The 16003-nt window shown below is 40.5% G+C and overlaps 1 protein-coding gene across 4 annotated transcripts in view; it reads left to right on the forward strand.

The window, feature by feature from the left end:
- The window catches only part of PROSER1 (proline and serine rich 1), a 30892-nt gene that overhangs the window by 4406 nt on the left and 10483 nt on the right, over positions 1-16003 (forward strand). For all 4 annotated transcript variants that reach the window (XM_032795154.2, XM_032795156.2, XM_032795157.2 and 1 more), the window contains 9 exons: positions 3146-3211; positions 4209-4277; positions 4738-4832; positions 9463-9556; positions 10123-10233; positions 10964-11047; positions 12030-12108; positions 14946-15041; positions 15154-15198. In XM_032795154.2, coding sequence (XP_032651045.1) covers positions 3146-3211; positions 4209-4277; positions 4738-4832; positions 9463-9556; positions 10123-10233; positions 10964-11047; positions 12030-12108; positions 14946-15041; positions 15154-15198 — 739 coding nt within the window. The remainder of the gene's footprint in view (positions 1-3145; positions 3212-4208; positions 4278-4737; positions 4833-9462; positions 9557-10122; positions 10234-10963; positions 11048-12029; positions 12109-14945; positions 15042-15153; positions 15199-16003) is intronic.

Raw genomic sequence — 16003 nt, forward strand, 5'->3', positions numbered from 1 at the left:
TCTCCCAGCGCTGGTGAGCGACCACACTCGCACTTCAAAGCGCTGCCACGGGAGCGCTCTTGCGGCAGCGCTTTGGAGTTTCGAGTGTAGCCAAGCCCTCAGTCTACTCTACAGCAGCTACAGTGGTGCAGCTGCGCCATTGTAGCACTTCTTGTGAAGATGCTCTAAGCTGGTCATCTTAATAACACCAGCCTTCGTGAAAGGCAGTAGGCGGAAGAAGTTCTCATGCCAGCATAGCACTGTCCATACCAGTGCTAAGGTCAGTATAACTTATATTGGGCAGGGATGTGGATTATTCACACCGCTGAGCGATGTAAATTATACTGAAGTAATTTGTAGTACAGACATAACCTGAGCCTCTACCTGCAATCTGTGAAAACACAAACTGATGTATTGTTCCTTATGAAACTGTTCAGTCCTTTTAAAGAAGCGATCCGAGTCATTGGCTCCCATGACACCAGGCATCATCTTTATGCTGATAACCTGTAGATATAGCTTCACCACTATCACCTTCCCTCCAATCATATCTCTCTCCTTGGATGCCTTGTCATCTCCAATTGAATATGCCCAAAACAGAAGTTCCTCATCATTGTCAGCAACATGCTCACCATTTCTCAGGCCTATAATCTTGTGACTGTTTGACTTCTGCTCCCTCGCATATTAAGGCCATATCTGAATCCTCCTGCTGCTGCCTTTTCAGAACCCTGAAGTTCCATTCTATTCTTTTCCATCCCTGCAGCCAAACCTTTTTGTTCAGAATCCCATCACTGATCTCTGGAACACAAGTATTTGATCCGATAACTCTTACCTTTGAATCCCTCCACTGGTCCCCTGTCTGCTGTTGCATTAAACTTAAGCGTCTTGTCACCTCCTGTAAATCTCTGCGTAACTTTGCTCCTCTGTCAAGTTTCATGTTGCCCATCTCCGCTCTGCTAGTGCTCTCAGCCTTGTTGACCCATTTGTCTTATTACACAACCATTTCCCTGCCTTCTTCCACACAGCCCCCTATCCATATGAACCACTTCTGCTGAGCTACTTACAGTGACTCTTTCCTTGTCAGTCTGTTTCTGTCCTGAGACTAAACTCCTTCAAGCACAGACCTTTTTTTACTGTTTTTAAAGCGCCTAGGATATAGTGGGTTCTACTGTAAATAAAAACAAAGTTCTGGGAGCAAGTTCAGAACTGTATTTGAATAAAAATATGAAACAAGATTTTTCAGATGTGTGGATGTGTAATATTTTGAAATTTTATGTGATCCTCCTAGATATTTGGACATAGTATAAGTCCAATAAGAATCTTCCAGAATCTTAACAACAACACAAAAGAGATACTGGTATCATTCTACGACTTGCAACCTATTTTCACTTCCTTCAAACATACCACATGTTATGATGATGTCTTGATTTCTGGAAATAACTTTTTAAATGGAAGCAGAGGAATAGGAATGCAGGAGTTCAGAAAGAATGAGGTTATTTATCCTCAACTTTGTGTAGAGATGAATTTTGTTTGTAAATAGCTCGATCATACTAGAGTGGTATGGTGCAGAGAGGAGAGCACTTATTGTTGTAGTCCCTAGAGGCCTGAACTGGAGGTCAGGGGAGGAGGCTATGTGCTGTACACCAGGAGATGTTCCTTTCCTTTCTACTTTTTCTTTTAACTTCTTGAGGGAATAAAGCCAGCGTGATTACTTTTGTTATGGTTAAGCAGGATTTAACAACTTAATTGTTGAGTTTCACAACAGAATAGTTATGTTTGCTAGGTAGCAATGCACTGAAATAATATTGCCTCTAGTTCTGAAGATCTTGCCATGGGCCATAAGCTTAGACATCTAACAGATATCATTGTATCAAAAAACATCTAATATAAAAATAATGGGTGCATTTTCTTTGTGCAGGGCCTAAAGATAGCATAACTTGCCCCAGGATTGTCTACCCCAGGTTGCGACACCCTTGTGCAATGATGATCACTGAAATGTTTTTAGTTTTGGACTGTTGGAGTAGTTAGAACACCCTTTGCTCATACATGACCCCAAATCCTGGCCTAATTATTATAACTGCTCTTATGTAGTGATTTTTCACCAGCAAATCTCAAAGTATCTTATAAAGGAGGTAATTATCATCCCCATTGTATAGATGGGCAAACAGAGGCACAGAAGGGTGAAGTGATTTGTACAAGGTCTTACAGCAGGTCAGTGGCAGAAAGGGGAATAGAACCAATCTCCTAAGTACCCGTCCAGTTCCCTAACCACTGCGCCACCTTTCTTCCCTACGTTTTGTACAAGTGTATATTAAACATGTGTAACGAGAGAATACTGACAAGATCACAGCATTCTCTAGAGCTAACTTTCATGACCATAATTTTAATTACCACCTTTATATTTCTAGCAGCCTGTCCCCAAGAAATGCCCAAAGTGAGTGGCTCTAGATCAGGGATTGGCAACCTTTGGCATGTGGTCTGCCAGGGTCAGCACCCTAGTGGGCCGGGCCACTTTGTTTATGTGCTGCGTCCTCAGGTTTGGCCGATTGCAGCTCCCACAGGCCAGCAGATCTCTTGGCCCACACCGCTTCCTGCAGCCCCCATTGGCCTGGAGTGGCAAACCGCGGCCAGTGGGAGCCGCCATCGGCCGAACATGTGGACACGACAGGTAAACAAACCAGCCCCGCCCGTCAGGGTGCTTACCCTGGCGGGCCACATGCTGAAGGTTGCTGATCCCTGCTCTAGATTCTTCATAAAAGTAACTAAAGCAAGATATACAACTAAATGCCTTAAATGAGAATATATATAATCTGCAGTTTGAAGTAATTAATTGCCATCTCTTGGTTTCAAGAGCCATTAGAGAGTTTAATATTAAGCCAGTGTATCTAAAGCTTGAAAGGAGGTATGGTATTCTTCCAGTCTGAACCTAAACAGAGATATGGTGAACTTCTTAATACAGAAACTAACAAAGTAAAAGAGATTTTTAAGTCTCCTTCTGCTTGAAAATACATAATTGTTCAAGGAATATTCTGTGGTGTAGAAATCTTTCAGTAAAATTGATGCAAATTTTTGTGGGATTAGATATGTTTTTCTCTTAAATACATTTGTCTCACAGATGGTGTGTTTTAATTGTTCTTTTGTCAGCTAAATGCCTTTCTTTGTCTTTCAGGCTGTGTTGACTGAATACAAATTAAAAGCTATAGAATATGTGCATGGATACTTCTCTAGTGAACAGGTAATATTCTATATACTGCTATGTAGTTATGGAAAATGTAAAATTCAGGATTTGATCTATACACTCATGTACATAGACAATTCCTCCTACTTTGCAAAGCCAGATCAGATTTCACTAGTTGCCTTGCTACTAAATTAGGAGATTTGTGACAAATTCTTTGTTGCACCAATTTTAATTTGGAGTAACATAATAATGGAGTCCAGATTGTACCAATTAACAGAGATCAGATTTTGGCTCTTAGCATGTGGGAGGGAAATATCCATAGTTAATTATCATGGAATTCAGAACCTTGATGATAATGGGATATTTTGAACCTGTCTTTATCTTCTAAGCTTATAAGTAAAGATTGTTACTTTGGTGCCAAGTAAGATGATAATATGGGATTTTTTTGTATATATATTTGTGTATAAATTTGGGTGCTACTCTTTGAAATTAAATGATTATCTTCTCTAAGGCTTCTTTTAAAAAAGTCTATAATACTCTAGCATGTGTGATATTTGGTCAGGTATTTGTGTATATAAAAACAAGAATATATAATGTGTTTGTTTAAAATAATTACCTAAAAATCTACCTTGCTACCCAATGGGATTTTAAGTGTTAGATGAAACAAAAAAAACCCACACTGAACAAGAACCTAAGAAAAGCCTTACTGGGTCAGACCAAAGGTCCATCTAGCCTGGTATCCTGTCTTCCGGCAGTGGCCAATACCAGGTGCCCCAGAAGGAATGAACAGAACAGGTAATCATCAAGTGATCCATCCCCTGTTGCCCGTTCCCAGCTTCTGGCAAACAGAGGCTAGGGACACCATCCCTGCCCATCCTGGCTAATGGCTGATACTGTTGTGTAATAACACCTGATCAAATATTGCCTGTATAAGCACACAGTGCTTAGCAAAATGCCACCACACTCAACGAGTAGAGTGGCAGCAAAGATATTTAACGTTGTCAGCAGAACACGTGTATATATAAAAGGTGAACTGTAGGTTTTTCTGTTTCAGATTGTTGAATTACTGCGATACTTTTCTTGGGCTGAACCACAACTAAAGGCAATGAAGGCTTTACAACATGTATGTTTTCATGGAGCAATCCTTAGAAGTGTCTCCGTCTGTTTCCTCTGGTTTTAATTTCCATAACCACATCTGTATTCTCATCGCATGGGCATAGTTTATAATCTGTGTGCTTTCCTCTTCACCGCTTTCTCTTATGATGGCAATATGCTGTGTTGTTTCTCTTACTCTCTGCTTCTGTCAGGAGTATCTTGATTGTACCCTTTCTGCACCATATATCTCAGGGAATAACCTAGTTCTTGGTAATTATGACTAATTTAAATGTTTTGCAGTAGCATACAGTTTCCCCGAATTGAGGCTCTATTATGTATTCAGCACTTAGCACATAAGAATACTGTTCCTCAGAGAGTATAAGATGATTGTTCATTAAAATTCCTGATCATGAAGATTTTAAAGTTGCATACTGTACTAAAAATAAGAATCCTGTCTTATTTTTTGTTTTCCCTACTTATGTTGGCAGAAAATGGTAGCTGTTCCAGCATCAAAAGTGGTTAATATCCTGAACTGCTTCACCTTTAGTAAAGACAAGCTTGTTGCTCTAGAACTCTTAGCTTCGTAAGTATCTCTTCTATGTGTTGTATTTACTTTATTGAGATGTTACTGTTTTTACTCATGTCTGAATATGTCAAACAAAGGAAAGTTTCAGAGGAACCACTTTGGACAATTAAGGCAAAACACCTTCTTGCTTTAAAATGATTTGGTGCTCATGAATGGAAAAAGTAATAGCTGTAGCTTGTAATAATGGAGATAGGTGTTGCCAAACTTCCTACGTTTATCTGTCCTGAACTGCAATACCCCTGCTACTCGATTGAAAACTGACTGTTGTGCCAAAGTTAATGATGTATTCAAAACCTTTTAGGCTATGTCTACACTGCATGTCGCTGGCAGCAGCGTGTAGGGCGGGCGGTGTGTAGCTACAGGCTTCAGTGAAAGGCTCTGGCAGGTGGGGCAGCAGCAGGGAAATGCCCCAGCAGTTCCCCGCTGCCAAAGCGTTTTCCCGCTGCCTGAGTGTTTCGTGCTGCGGGAAAGACTCTGGCAGTGGGACACTACACCCCTAAAACTAGCAGTGTAGAGGTGGGAGGCATTTCTTGGGCGTGTACCTGTTGTGGTTGCTGGGAGATGGCAGGCCTCAGCCCACTCAAAGCCAAAGGCTTGCTCCCTCAACCGAAGGAAAGGGGCCATTGAACCCAGGCCACAATTAAATACTGAGAACAACAATTGGTGGAGAAAAGAGACAGGAGTGAAGCTTAAAGGTTAAAAATCAAGGATCCAGAAGTGGATCCCAAGCAGAGAATCCCCAGCAATGCCCACTGCTCCTCAAAGGTGTCTGAGGAGTCAGTGGACACCACCCAGAGGAACTCTGCCCAGTATTGGACAAGGAACCAGAAATTGGTCCCACAGTAGCAGAGCACCTGCGGTCCAGCTTCCTCCTCCTGGTGTGATGGTTGGTCATCTTGGCCAGCACCCAAAGGAGGTTTATGAGGAGGTCTCATGACGTTGTGGAGCTGCAGCTAGGATGTGCTAGGATAAACAAGTGAGGGGGAAAGTGCAGCTAGTGCCTCAGTAAGAGGTTCTGGAGGAACTGGAAGAGGGACTGCAGCCTGATGCACTCTACATTAAATGTGTGCCAGTGTCTCCCTCTCACTGCAAAAAGAACAGGTGTCGGGAGTTCGTAAATAATGCCAAATACATGCCTGTACTTACGGCTCCATGGAAGAGCCGCCAGCTAATATCCCCAGTAGGCTGTGATATCACAGTGATGTACAGGCTGGCCCACCGAGGTTCCTCACCCGCCTCTGGTGTCAGCAGGTCCAGGAACTTGGTGTTGGGGCAGGACACAAGGGCAAGGAAGTGGATGGTATGAAGCAAGTGTACAGATGTTTTCTGGGTGCAGTTCTGAGACAGACCAGCTGGATGGCATTCAGCCTATTAAAGTGGCTTGTTGCAATGGCCAGATGGGCGCGGGCAGGGTCCTGATGATAACTTCTAGAGAGCCAGGGTGAGAGGGGGGCCAAGAGCACCCTCGGGCAGGACCCGCTCAAGAAAAGAGAAGCAGGAGACTTTGGATGTGTAGAGAGCCATGTAGGGTACGGACCCTGTGGATTCAAATGATTCTTTACTCTAAAAACTGAGGCACTGCTTAGATGACAACACTACTGTTTATACCTATCTTACTGGGGGGCCTGTAGCTTATCTCCATAAGGAGTGTGTAGTGTAGATGTACACTTAAAAACTTGGCAGAGCCTATCAATCTCATTTCCACTTACTGAACTATGCCAAAACTTGAGTCCAGGTGGGTTAAAACTGTGTATTCGGGTTCCCCTGACACCTCTTCCATTTGGTTTTTCAAGAATTCAGTCTGACTCAGATATCTTTATTTGGCACATGGCAAAGCTATGTTGAGTTGATCAGACTTAAGCATAGGGGGTTGGTATAGGGCAGTGGTTCTCAAACTTTTGTATTGGTGACTCCTTTCACATAGTAAGCCTCTGAGTGTGAGCCCCCCCCACCCCGTAAATTAAAAACACTTATATATATTTAACACCATTTTTAATGCTGGAGGTAAAGCGCGGTTTGGGGTGGAGGCTGGCAGCTTGTGACACCCCCCATGTAAAAGCCTCACGATCCCCTGAGGGGTCCCGACCCCCAGTTTGAGAACCCCTGGTATAGGGCATACGACACATCCAAAGTTACGCAGAAAACCTCTTCCTTTATATGCATTTACACGGTACATTGCATATACATCAATTGTATCACACGTTTTGGGATTGGCGTAGTCTCATTGTAGGAACCAATCCCTGTACATCATGCACTGTACATGTAGGACTACGCTTTACCTCATTTTATGTTCTGGCATTATCTTATCCATTGTTGTCTTGTCTATTGTAAATGGTTCCCTGGGATATGTCCCCCCCTCCCCCACATCTTATCTAGTATAGATATTCTGTTTCCAGTCAGCAGATTCTAATCCTCTCTCCCAAGGGATGAGGCCTCACCCATGTCCAACAACTCATATCAGGCTGTTCCTAATTAGCTCACTGTCATCAATTCAATACCCAATGCCTTCTGCATTTTAAAAGCTTCCTAAGTATTTATTTACACTTGGCAAATAATTCACATTTTTAAAAGTATGTAAATACCTATTTAAATAGGCATGTTCAGTTGCTAGGTCAGAACAATTTTTAAAAGATTTCCATGTAAACATACATTTGGGATTATCGATGGAACACAACTGCTCCAGGATCTGTCTATAACATAAATCTATATTTGGGGACTCTTGTACTGTGGTTCATAGTGTAAAAGCCTATTTGAGGACTTCTTAATATGTAAATTCTTGATATGAACATCTGTTAAAACAGAATAGTAACACCATAAAAAATATACTAAGTTCATGTTATGGCTGTGGTACAAACTAACAAAACAGAAAAAAAAATGAAAGTTGATTCGCTTTTATTTAACACCATTGTGCTTGTGTGTGGCTAACAGCTTTGATCAGTATCCTGATGATCCCATTTACACCACATTTTCCTTTATCAAGAAATCTATTTTAATGGAAAGTAACTGTAATCATAGTTGTTCTTTGCTATTAGCTCTCCCTGCTGCTAGTCTGGAACATCTGTGTCAGCAGTGTGGCTGCTGCTACCAGGCTCATTAGGCAAAACGGTGACACCAGGTATTGGAATGCCTGCTGCACTTCAAAATGTTAGTTGTTTGGTATATTTCTTTATTTAAATTTTGATGTGACATTTGGAGTGTTTCATCACCACTCCACAGCATGGAGGTAACTGCCAAGAGCCTCTTCTTTTTGATCCCGTAGGAATCTTTCACCAACCCACCAGATGGTAGAGAGCAGGAGCCTGTGCCAAGCCTGGTAGCTGCAGCCTTGCTGCTGTGATAAGAATTGTGCATCAGTTAGAGTGAGAGCTGCTAATGTGAACTATGACAATAAACTTAGGTTTTACTTATCCTTTCAACGTGGCTGTTTTGGCCACTCAGAAATTCAAGTTTGTGTTTTCCTGTGTATTGTATTAATTTACAAATAATTGAGAGACCCTATTTCAAGACATAAGCATTGGTGGCATATGTAAGACTGAATTATTTTCTTGACCTGTAAGAGGGAGAAATCGAGCACTGCAAAGGTTTAATAATAGTTTGTGCACAGATTATATTTCTTTAATATATTGCTGAGAACTGTTTGAACAAATAATGCACTATCAAAAATGATTAGTATATAATATTCCAGGAATGTCACTCTGTGTGTCACTGAAGCCTAAAATGTCTGGTTGATAATGTAAAGTAGTGGAAGCAGCTACAAGCACGGTTGAGAGCTCTTTTGGTTCAGAATATCACCAGGTTGATCCGTCACTGGATTTTGTGATCTGTTACCATTGTGACAAAGTTCCTTCTCTACCTTAGTGGATCCTGCGCTTATTGGCAGATTTACTCACCTCAGTGATCTTCCGCACAGTCTGGGTCAACTCTTCCTGTGTCTGATCAGGAGTTGGGAGGTTTGGGGGGAACCCGGGCCTGCCCTCTACTCCGGGTTCCAGCTCAGGGCTCTGTGGATTGCAGCTGTCTATAGTACCTCCTGTAACAGCTGCATGACAGCTACAGCTCCCTGGGCTACTTCCCCATGGCCTCCTCCAAACACCTTTTTTATCCTCACCACAGGACCTTCCTCCTGGTGTCTGATAGTGCTTGTACTCCTTAGTCCTCCAGCAGCACACTCGATCACTCTCAGCTCCTTGTGTCTCTTGCTCCCAGCTCCACACATGCACTTCCTCTCCTCTGGCTCCTCCCCGCCTGACTGGAATGAGCTCCTTTTTAAACTCAAGTGCCCTGATTAGCCTGCTTTGATTGACTGCAGGTGTTCTAATCAGCCTATCTGCCTTAGTTGGTTCTAGCAGGTTCCTGATTACTGTAGTGCAGCCCCTGCTCTGGTCACTGAGGGAACAGAAAACTACTCATCCAGTGACCAGTATATTTGCCCTCTACCAGACTCCTGTACCCCACTGGTCTGGGTCTGTCACACCATCCAATTTTTAACTTCTCAGCCATTTTCTCTTTTTTACACACACGCTCCCCTATGCCTGTGCAGTTGCATGGGCTTTCAGCTGCTAGTTCCTGATCGTGTGTGTGATAGGTATAAGAAATGACAGTAACTGTTCAACCGTTTCCTTTGTAGCAACATTGTTGATGCTCAGAATTACCGCCTTATTGAGGACCTGTTCAGGATTAACATGTCAGAGAAGAAAAGATGCAGGAGAATTCTTGAGCAGGTATTAGAAGATGTTCACTGATATTGTGTTATTTCCATCCATGTGGTCACTGCAGGATCAGGGCCCAAATAATTAATAGCTAATGGAAACTGTTGGTTGACCATCTGAAGGAAGTGAGTCTGTGAAGGAGGAGAGCAAATAATTGGTGGTTGTACAAGAAGAGGAAGACTTTTTCACACAAGGGTTGTGTAGGAAAAAAGCCATGATAATGTGAGAGATGACTAGGGTCACAGTCCTACTTTCTTTAAAGTCATTCTGAGTCCTTGACTTCACTAGGAGCAGAACTGGGCCCAAAGGAGCCATCAAAACAAGGTGGGACTGGATAGAGCATATAGCATGCAGTGAATAGGGGAGGGGTAGATGGAAGGAAGAATTAACATATAGAGTAAGCAAAGCTATGGAGGGCTTTGAATCTGGATTTCCATATAGGTATATTCATTAATATATAATATAGCTGAATATCACAATTTGTCTCATTTTAAAAGTGCTGAATTTCAGACACTGAATAATGCAATACTATCTGAATTTGTAGAGTTTTAATGCTACTGTCTTTGGTTATGTTGCAGGCTTCCAAAGGAGGTTGTAAAGCCCCTCATGCTATGATATCTTCCTGCGGCATGATTCCTGGAAACCCTTATCCCAAGGGAAAACCAAGCCGGATAAATGGAATTTTCCCAGTATGTGAAGTCTACTTACGTTCTTCAAAAGTGCTTTTCATTTAGGATGTACTGTAGTATACCTGAACTGCTGTTCATTCAAATGAAAGGAGGACAACTTGGCATGAGTGGAATTAAAAGCAATAACTTTTTGTCACATATTGCCCAGTAACCATTCATAGTGAACAATTAAAAAGAACTCAGATTTCTTTCCTTCAGAGTTCTATGTGTGACATCCTTTTATACAAGAAATAGATAGGAAAACTTGTGCCAAAAACATGCTGTACAGAATCATGGAAACTAAAGGTGTAAAAGGCTTATTAGTAGAGTGATTAACTTTTTGACATAATATGGGATTGGTCTCTACAATACGTATACTAGTCTTAGTTCAGTTTTAAATGTCCTATGCTAAATGTTGTCTGTGAACTCCTTATATCTAGTCTTTCTGGTGGTGAGGACCCCAGAATTGAATGCAGAATTCCAGGTGTAGCAAAAACTGTGACTATTTAATATACTTCTGCATACAAAAGCCCAACGTTATAATGCAGCCTAATTCAAACTTTCTTAATTGTGATGCAACAAATCCAGAACACAGTTCTGTATTTTGGAATGTGTGATTAATTGAGACTATCAGAATAGCTGTGAATTTGAATATTATTCAGAATAAGACTAAGGTGAAAATCTTTATTTCGGCTTTCTCCTATTTATTTCTAAATAAAATGCTTAATAAACGATGGGTTTTATGTCTTAGGGAACGCCTATCAAAAAGGAGACTGAAGAATGTACTAATGAAGGGAAGGGAATTGCAGCCCGTATACTTGGACCATCCAAACCAGTACGTCTTAAGCCTTATGATTTTTTTTTTTTCCTCATGAAATGCTGTCATATCACTAGAAAATAAAAAGACTGGAAGAAGGTATGAGGAAGCTGCATCTCTACTTTCTAGTCATTAAGTATTGATGCCTTTACTTAAGCTTCTTAACTGTAATAAGAATGCTATGCAGTGTTCCAGTATTTCTATAATTTTATTAACTATAAAGAAATAAATTCTTCAGGGGCTTCCATTCACTACAATATACATGCATTCTAGGACACAATATTAACTAGGCTAGTAAGGAAAGCCAAGCTGGTTCCCGTAGTTCCATCATGACCTGGTCTAGAAGTTTTAGCAGCCATTCTGGCTTTGCTTCATGAGCTGTGAGGCTTTTCCACATCAAAATCTAATACACAACTCCTGTAATAAAGTGTTTTATGAGGAAATTTATTCTGTGGCAACACATCTAAATTTCTGATTTAAAAATAAAACTTGTTTAAAAAAAATAGACAGCAAAGTACTGAAACTGATGTTTTCAGTGTGAGTCGAGAAGTATTGCAGAAATGTATGACTGGAACTTCTGTTTCCACGTGTTTCCCAATCTAGTGGCTGTATTTTTAATTTTATTTTAAGGACTGGATAATTTTATGGCCATAGTTTACATTTGTGGTTGTGCAAATTAAGAGAAGGGAAATAGAATCCAATGCTTCAGGGCATGAAAGTTGCATGGATAAGCAAAGACTTTCCTTTTTTCCTCTCCTATTGCTATGTTACACAAGTATGTTGTTACAACACAGTATTTCACCTTCTTTAGAAGCATTCAAGTATTGGCAGCTTTAGAGACAGGGTAGCAAACATAATGAGTCAGCAATGTGATTTGATACAGCAAATTCTCTTTCCCAGGATAAGTAACAATGACCTGTACAGTATCTAAGCATCTAAATGCTATATATTTTGGAGGAGAAACATATTACTTAATGCTTTTTCACTTCTTTTAATGTAGGCCCCGGCAACGTACAACCCACACAAACCTGTTCCATACCCCATCCCACCATGCCGGCCACATGCAACTATTGCACCAAGTAAGGCTTCTTTATGCTTTAGCTTGATCGTATTATTTGATCTATTTGTTTTCTTTTAAAAAAGTTCTAGTGTGGTGATACGTTTCTGACCATAGTTACCTTTTTAGTTGACTGTGCTCCCTATGTGTAATCTGGGTCCTAGCTCTAACTTCTCCTGTTATCATTGTAGAGCCAATATGATGAGTGTATTGGCTTCTTTTCTGGCTTTTGCATCATTCAGAGAACTGTCAATGCCGTTCTGATCATAGAATCTCTTATTACTGGAGATGGCATGCATTTCAGAAAAGATGAGGATGATAACTATGAGGTTCTTAGAATTCAATTGAATATAAATATTTGACTTCTGTATCATAAAAACCAATACTGAGTTTGTTATTGGGAAGCCGGATGTGTTGTTTGAATCTGGCCATGAAAAAGATATGCTGTCCCTTTTAGGGAACGTTTGCAAAGCCAGTGCAAAGCCAACGGACTTGGGCTCATGCTACCCCATTCAGTATAGCTGTGTAGACTGCTTTTAAATTACAGTTTGGGCTAGAACTTGGGCTCTGAAGCCCACTTCCTTCTCTGGGCTTCAGAGCATGAGCTCTAGCCTGAGCCACAACATCTACAAGCTATTTGTAGTGTGGTAGCACAAGCCCTGTGAGTCTGAGTCTGTCACCCTGGGTTCAGAGGCTCGCTGCCCCAGGCTGTGTAGATGTATCCTTGAAGGCAAAGACCACATCATCAAGCAGAAGTCAGTTTATTTCAGTTGCTTTAAGCTCCTTTCATCAAATGCTACACTGCGTTAAGAAACTGCATTGTAATTAGTTAGTAAATAAAGTGAACTGAGCCTTGCTTCCCTTGACTGTTTTTAAGCCATGAGCAAACCTTATGTGTATTTTGGTATATAACAGTGGGGAGTGTTTGTCCCCTTGTTATACCAATATAATAAAAATCAGCAGGATCTTATTAAGAGGGATAAGGCAAAGATGCCACATTTATTGTAAATATAATAATAAAGCAAAAGGCAAAAGTAAACAACGTTGTTTGACTAATTCCTATTACTACTTATTCATTATACATACATACATACAATATGTATGTATTTCATTCACACGATCATTCATTCAAGTTCTGTATAGGTGTTATAGTTAGCAGCCTAGAAGTTGCTCATGCCAAGTTACTGGCCAGGTATGGAGCCAAGTCTGTGTCAGATGCATCTGATGCTCCTGGAGGCTGGCAGCAGAACCAGAGACTCTAAGTCCTCAGTCTTTGGAGTTCATTCTTATAGGAATTAATTCCTATTTTAGTCTATGGGAGCTGTTTCATCCTGCTGTTGCTGACTCAATCAGCAGATGGCACATTCCTGGTGGCTTTACACTGTCCAAAGTTTGTGTTTTTCATCCTTCCAGGTGTTGGGGTGGATCCCAGTTTACCCTCCGGGGGTTGTCTGGTGCTCTGGAAACATTCTTCAGCTGATGATACTCCCTTTCTAGGCTGGCACTCCCTAACCATTCATGCACATCAAGCATTCATCAACATACATTCCATATCTTAACTATATTTTAATTTACTATCTCCACGCTTTCGGGGTGTGTGTTAATTCATATGAGAACTCCTGGCCTGTAATCACACAGGATGGGGGTCTATTTGTTTACATTTGTATCAATTACAGCTTAAGGCTGGCATAGTGTTTACATCAAGAAGAAAGTCAATTAACTTGTTTTAAGTTTTAAATAGTAAGAGAGTATCTTTCACAGGACAGATAGAATCAATGTTTTCTGTAGACAGGAGCTTACAAGTTTAACGGAAGAACTAAAATTTTTCTATTTGGTGACACTGGGGGGGGTGTCATTGTCACTTGGGGGAATCACTGTTAGTACCTTCTTTAATATCCCTACACCCTCAGTGAATGTAAACTGCTCCTTAGATTTTTGCCATAAACAGTCATGCAAAGAGTTTTAATACCTGTAGCATGAATGAAAAGTGCGCATATCGGAAGTTACTTGATGTGCAAAAGCTCCTTTCCCTGTTTTGAGTGGTGTTGATAGTGCTGTCTGTATCTTATATATGTGAATTTGTGTGTATGTTTTTCACACTCTTTGTGGGGGTGTGGATACATATTTTTATATAAGCTCTGATGTCCCTCTTCACTGCAGTAACTAAGCGCTAAAACAATACAACAGCGTGTGTCAGTTACTATACATTATAGGAAAATAAGGAAGCTATTTTTATGTTAGGAAACATTTACTATACCTAATCTATCAAAATCACCTGCTATTCCAGTTTAGTACCTTATCATTTAAAGAGATGTTGAAGGATGACGGTTCCAAAGTATGACATTTACCTAGAAAGGACTCTCTCATGTAAATCTCCTTGCCAGTGTTGGTGGGTTTTTTATTATCAACCCTCCAAAAACAAGGTTTGTCACAGCCTTGGGGTGGGAGTTATTAGGGTGGGAACAACAGCAATAAATACTGTGACCCACATATGCATTTTGTATCATTCCTTTCTCCCATCTCTTTTCTTGTAAGACAGCATGGAATTGAAAGGGGCAAGAATTTTGCTCTCCCAGATTGCTTCAGAGAGCAAGAAATCCATTTATCTCAGTCTTCCGTTGACACTGTCTTATGAGCCATCAGAGAGCTGCCCTAACTAAAACTTACATTGGAACACATGCCTCTCATCCTGTGCAGCCTGGAGGGTTAAGTGCTTTTGCTTTAACTAACAAGGGAACATTTTAGAGCCTTGAAAGTATCCTTTTAACAGAATAATACTGACTAGTCAACTCTTAAATCATCTGTTTGTATTTATTGACTTTTGTTTGATGCATATGTGTGGTGTTTGGGTTTTTTTAGGTGCTTACAACAATGCTGGTCTAGTTCCAATGGCCAGTGTCCTAGCACCAAGCTTACCCGCTCCTCCACCATATACCACTAGTCAAGTGGGATCAGGTAAAGCATGTTTGTCTGTATAAATGTTGGCATAAACAAATGTTTAAATGTGAGTATGGATAACTTATTTCTGAACTTGTTCTGTCCTTAAATACTGTTGTTCTCTACATAGAAAACGAAGACCTTTCCAATCAGGCAAAACCTTCCCAAAATCAAGGTAAAGTGCAGCTCTTCAGGGAAAATCTGCTGTATTTTGATGCAATTTAACGCATTCCTTTCAGAAAGTTGTAAATGATTTTTAAGCCTCAAGATTTTTTATTTAATCTGAATGAACACTCATATTTTGTATTTTTAATTGTGTGCATATTTGTCCAGATACTATAGCAAACAACTAAGGCAAAATACTCTTAAAAATGCAGTGCACGGAAATTCATTATTAGCAACTGTTTTTCAGTTGCTGAAAAAATTGCTTTTTACCTAATCTGGGGCCTGATCAAGTAGGATTTTTGTGTATGTAAGTGACAGTGGGAGATTTGAATGCACTACCACCAAATTTTGCTGATTGCACAATATGTTCACAGCTTGTAACTTGTTTAAATCCAGTATGTGGGGAAGATTTTATTGTTGCTACTTGTGCCATTCCTATTATGTGGCAGAAACTAAAAACAAAATAACTTGAACCTTTTTCAAGCTGAATTTGTCTTCTGTTATGCACACAAGCAAGTAACCAAAACAAAGTAAAATGGGCAAGTTAAAGGAGCTAACATTAAAAATTCCAGGAGAATGTTCTCTGTCTGTTTTTGTCTCCATCCTCTGTGCCCAGGCGTAGTTGCTCAGGAATTTTGCTACTTAAAGACACACTTAGATATACGCTTATGACAGATACACAGGTAAATCAATACAATTAAAAGGACAACATCCTCACTGAAAACCAGAATACCAACAACAGTCCTTGGCTATCTTGAACCTAAATTTCTCTGATACCAACTTTAATGGGTCAGAGCCAAGAACTGTGATCATTA

This window comes from Chelonoidis abingdonii, chromosome 1, assembly GCF_003597395.2.
Source record: "Chelonoidis abingdonii isolate Lonesome George chromosome 1, CheloAbing_2.0, whole genome shotgun sequence".
Classification (NCBI taxonomy): Eukaryota; Metazoa; Chordata; order Testudines; family Testudinidae; genus Chelonoidis; species Chelonoidis abingdonii.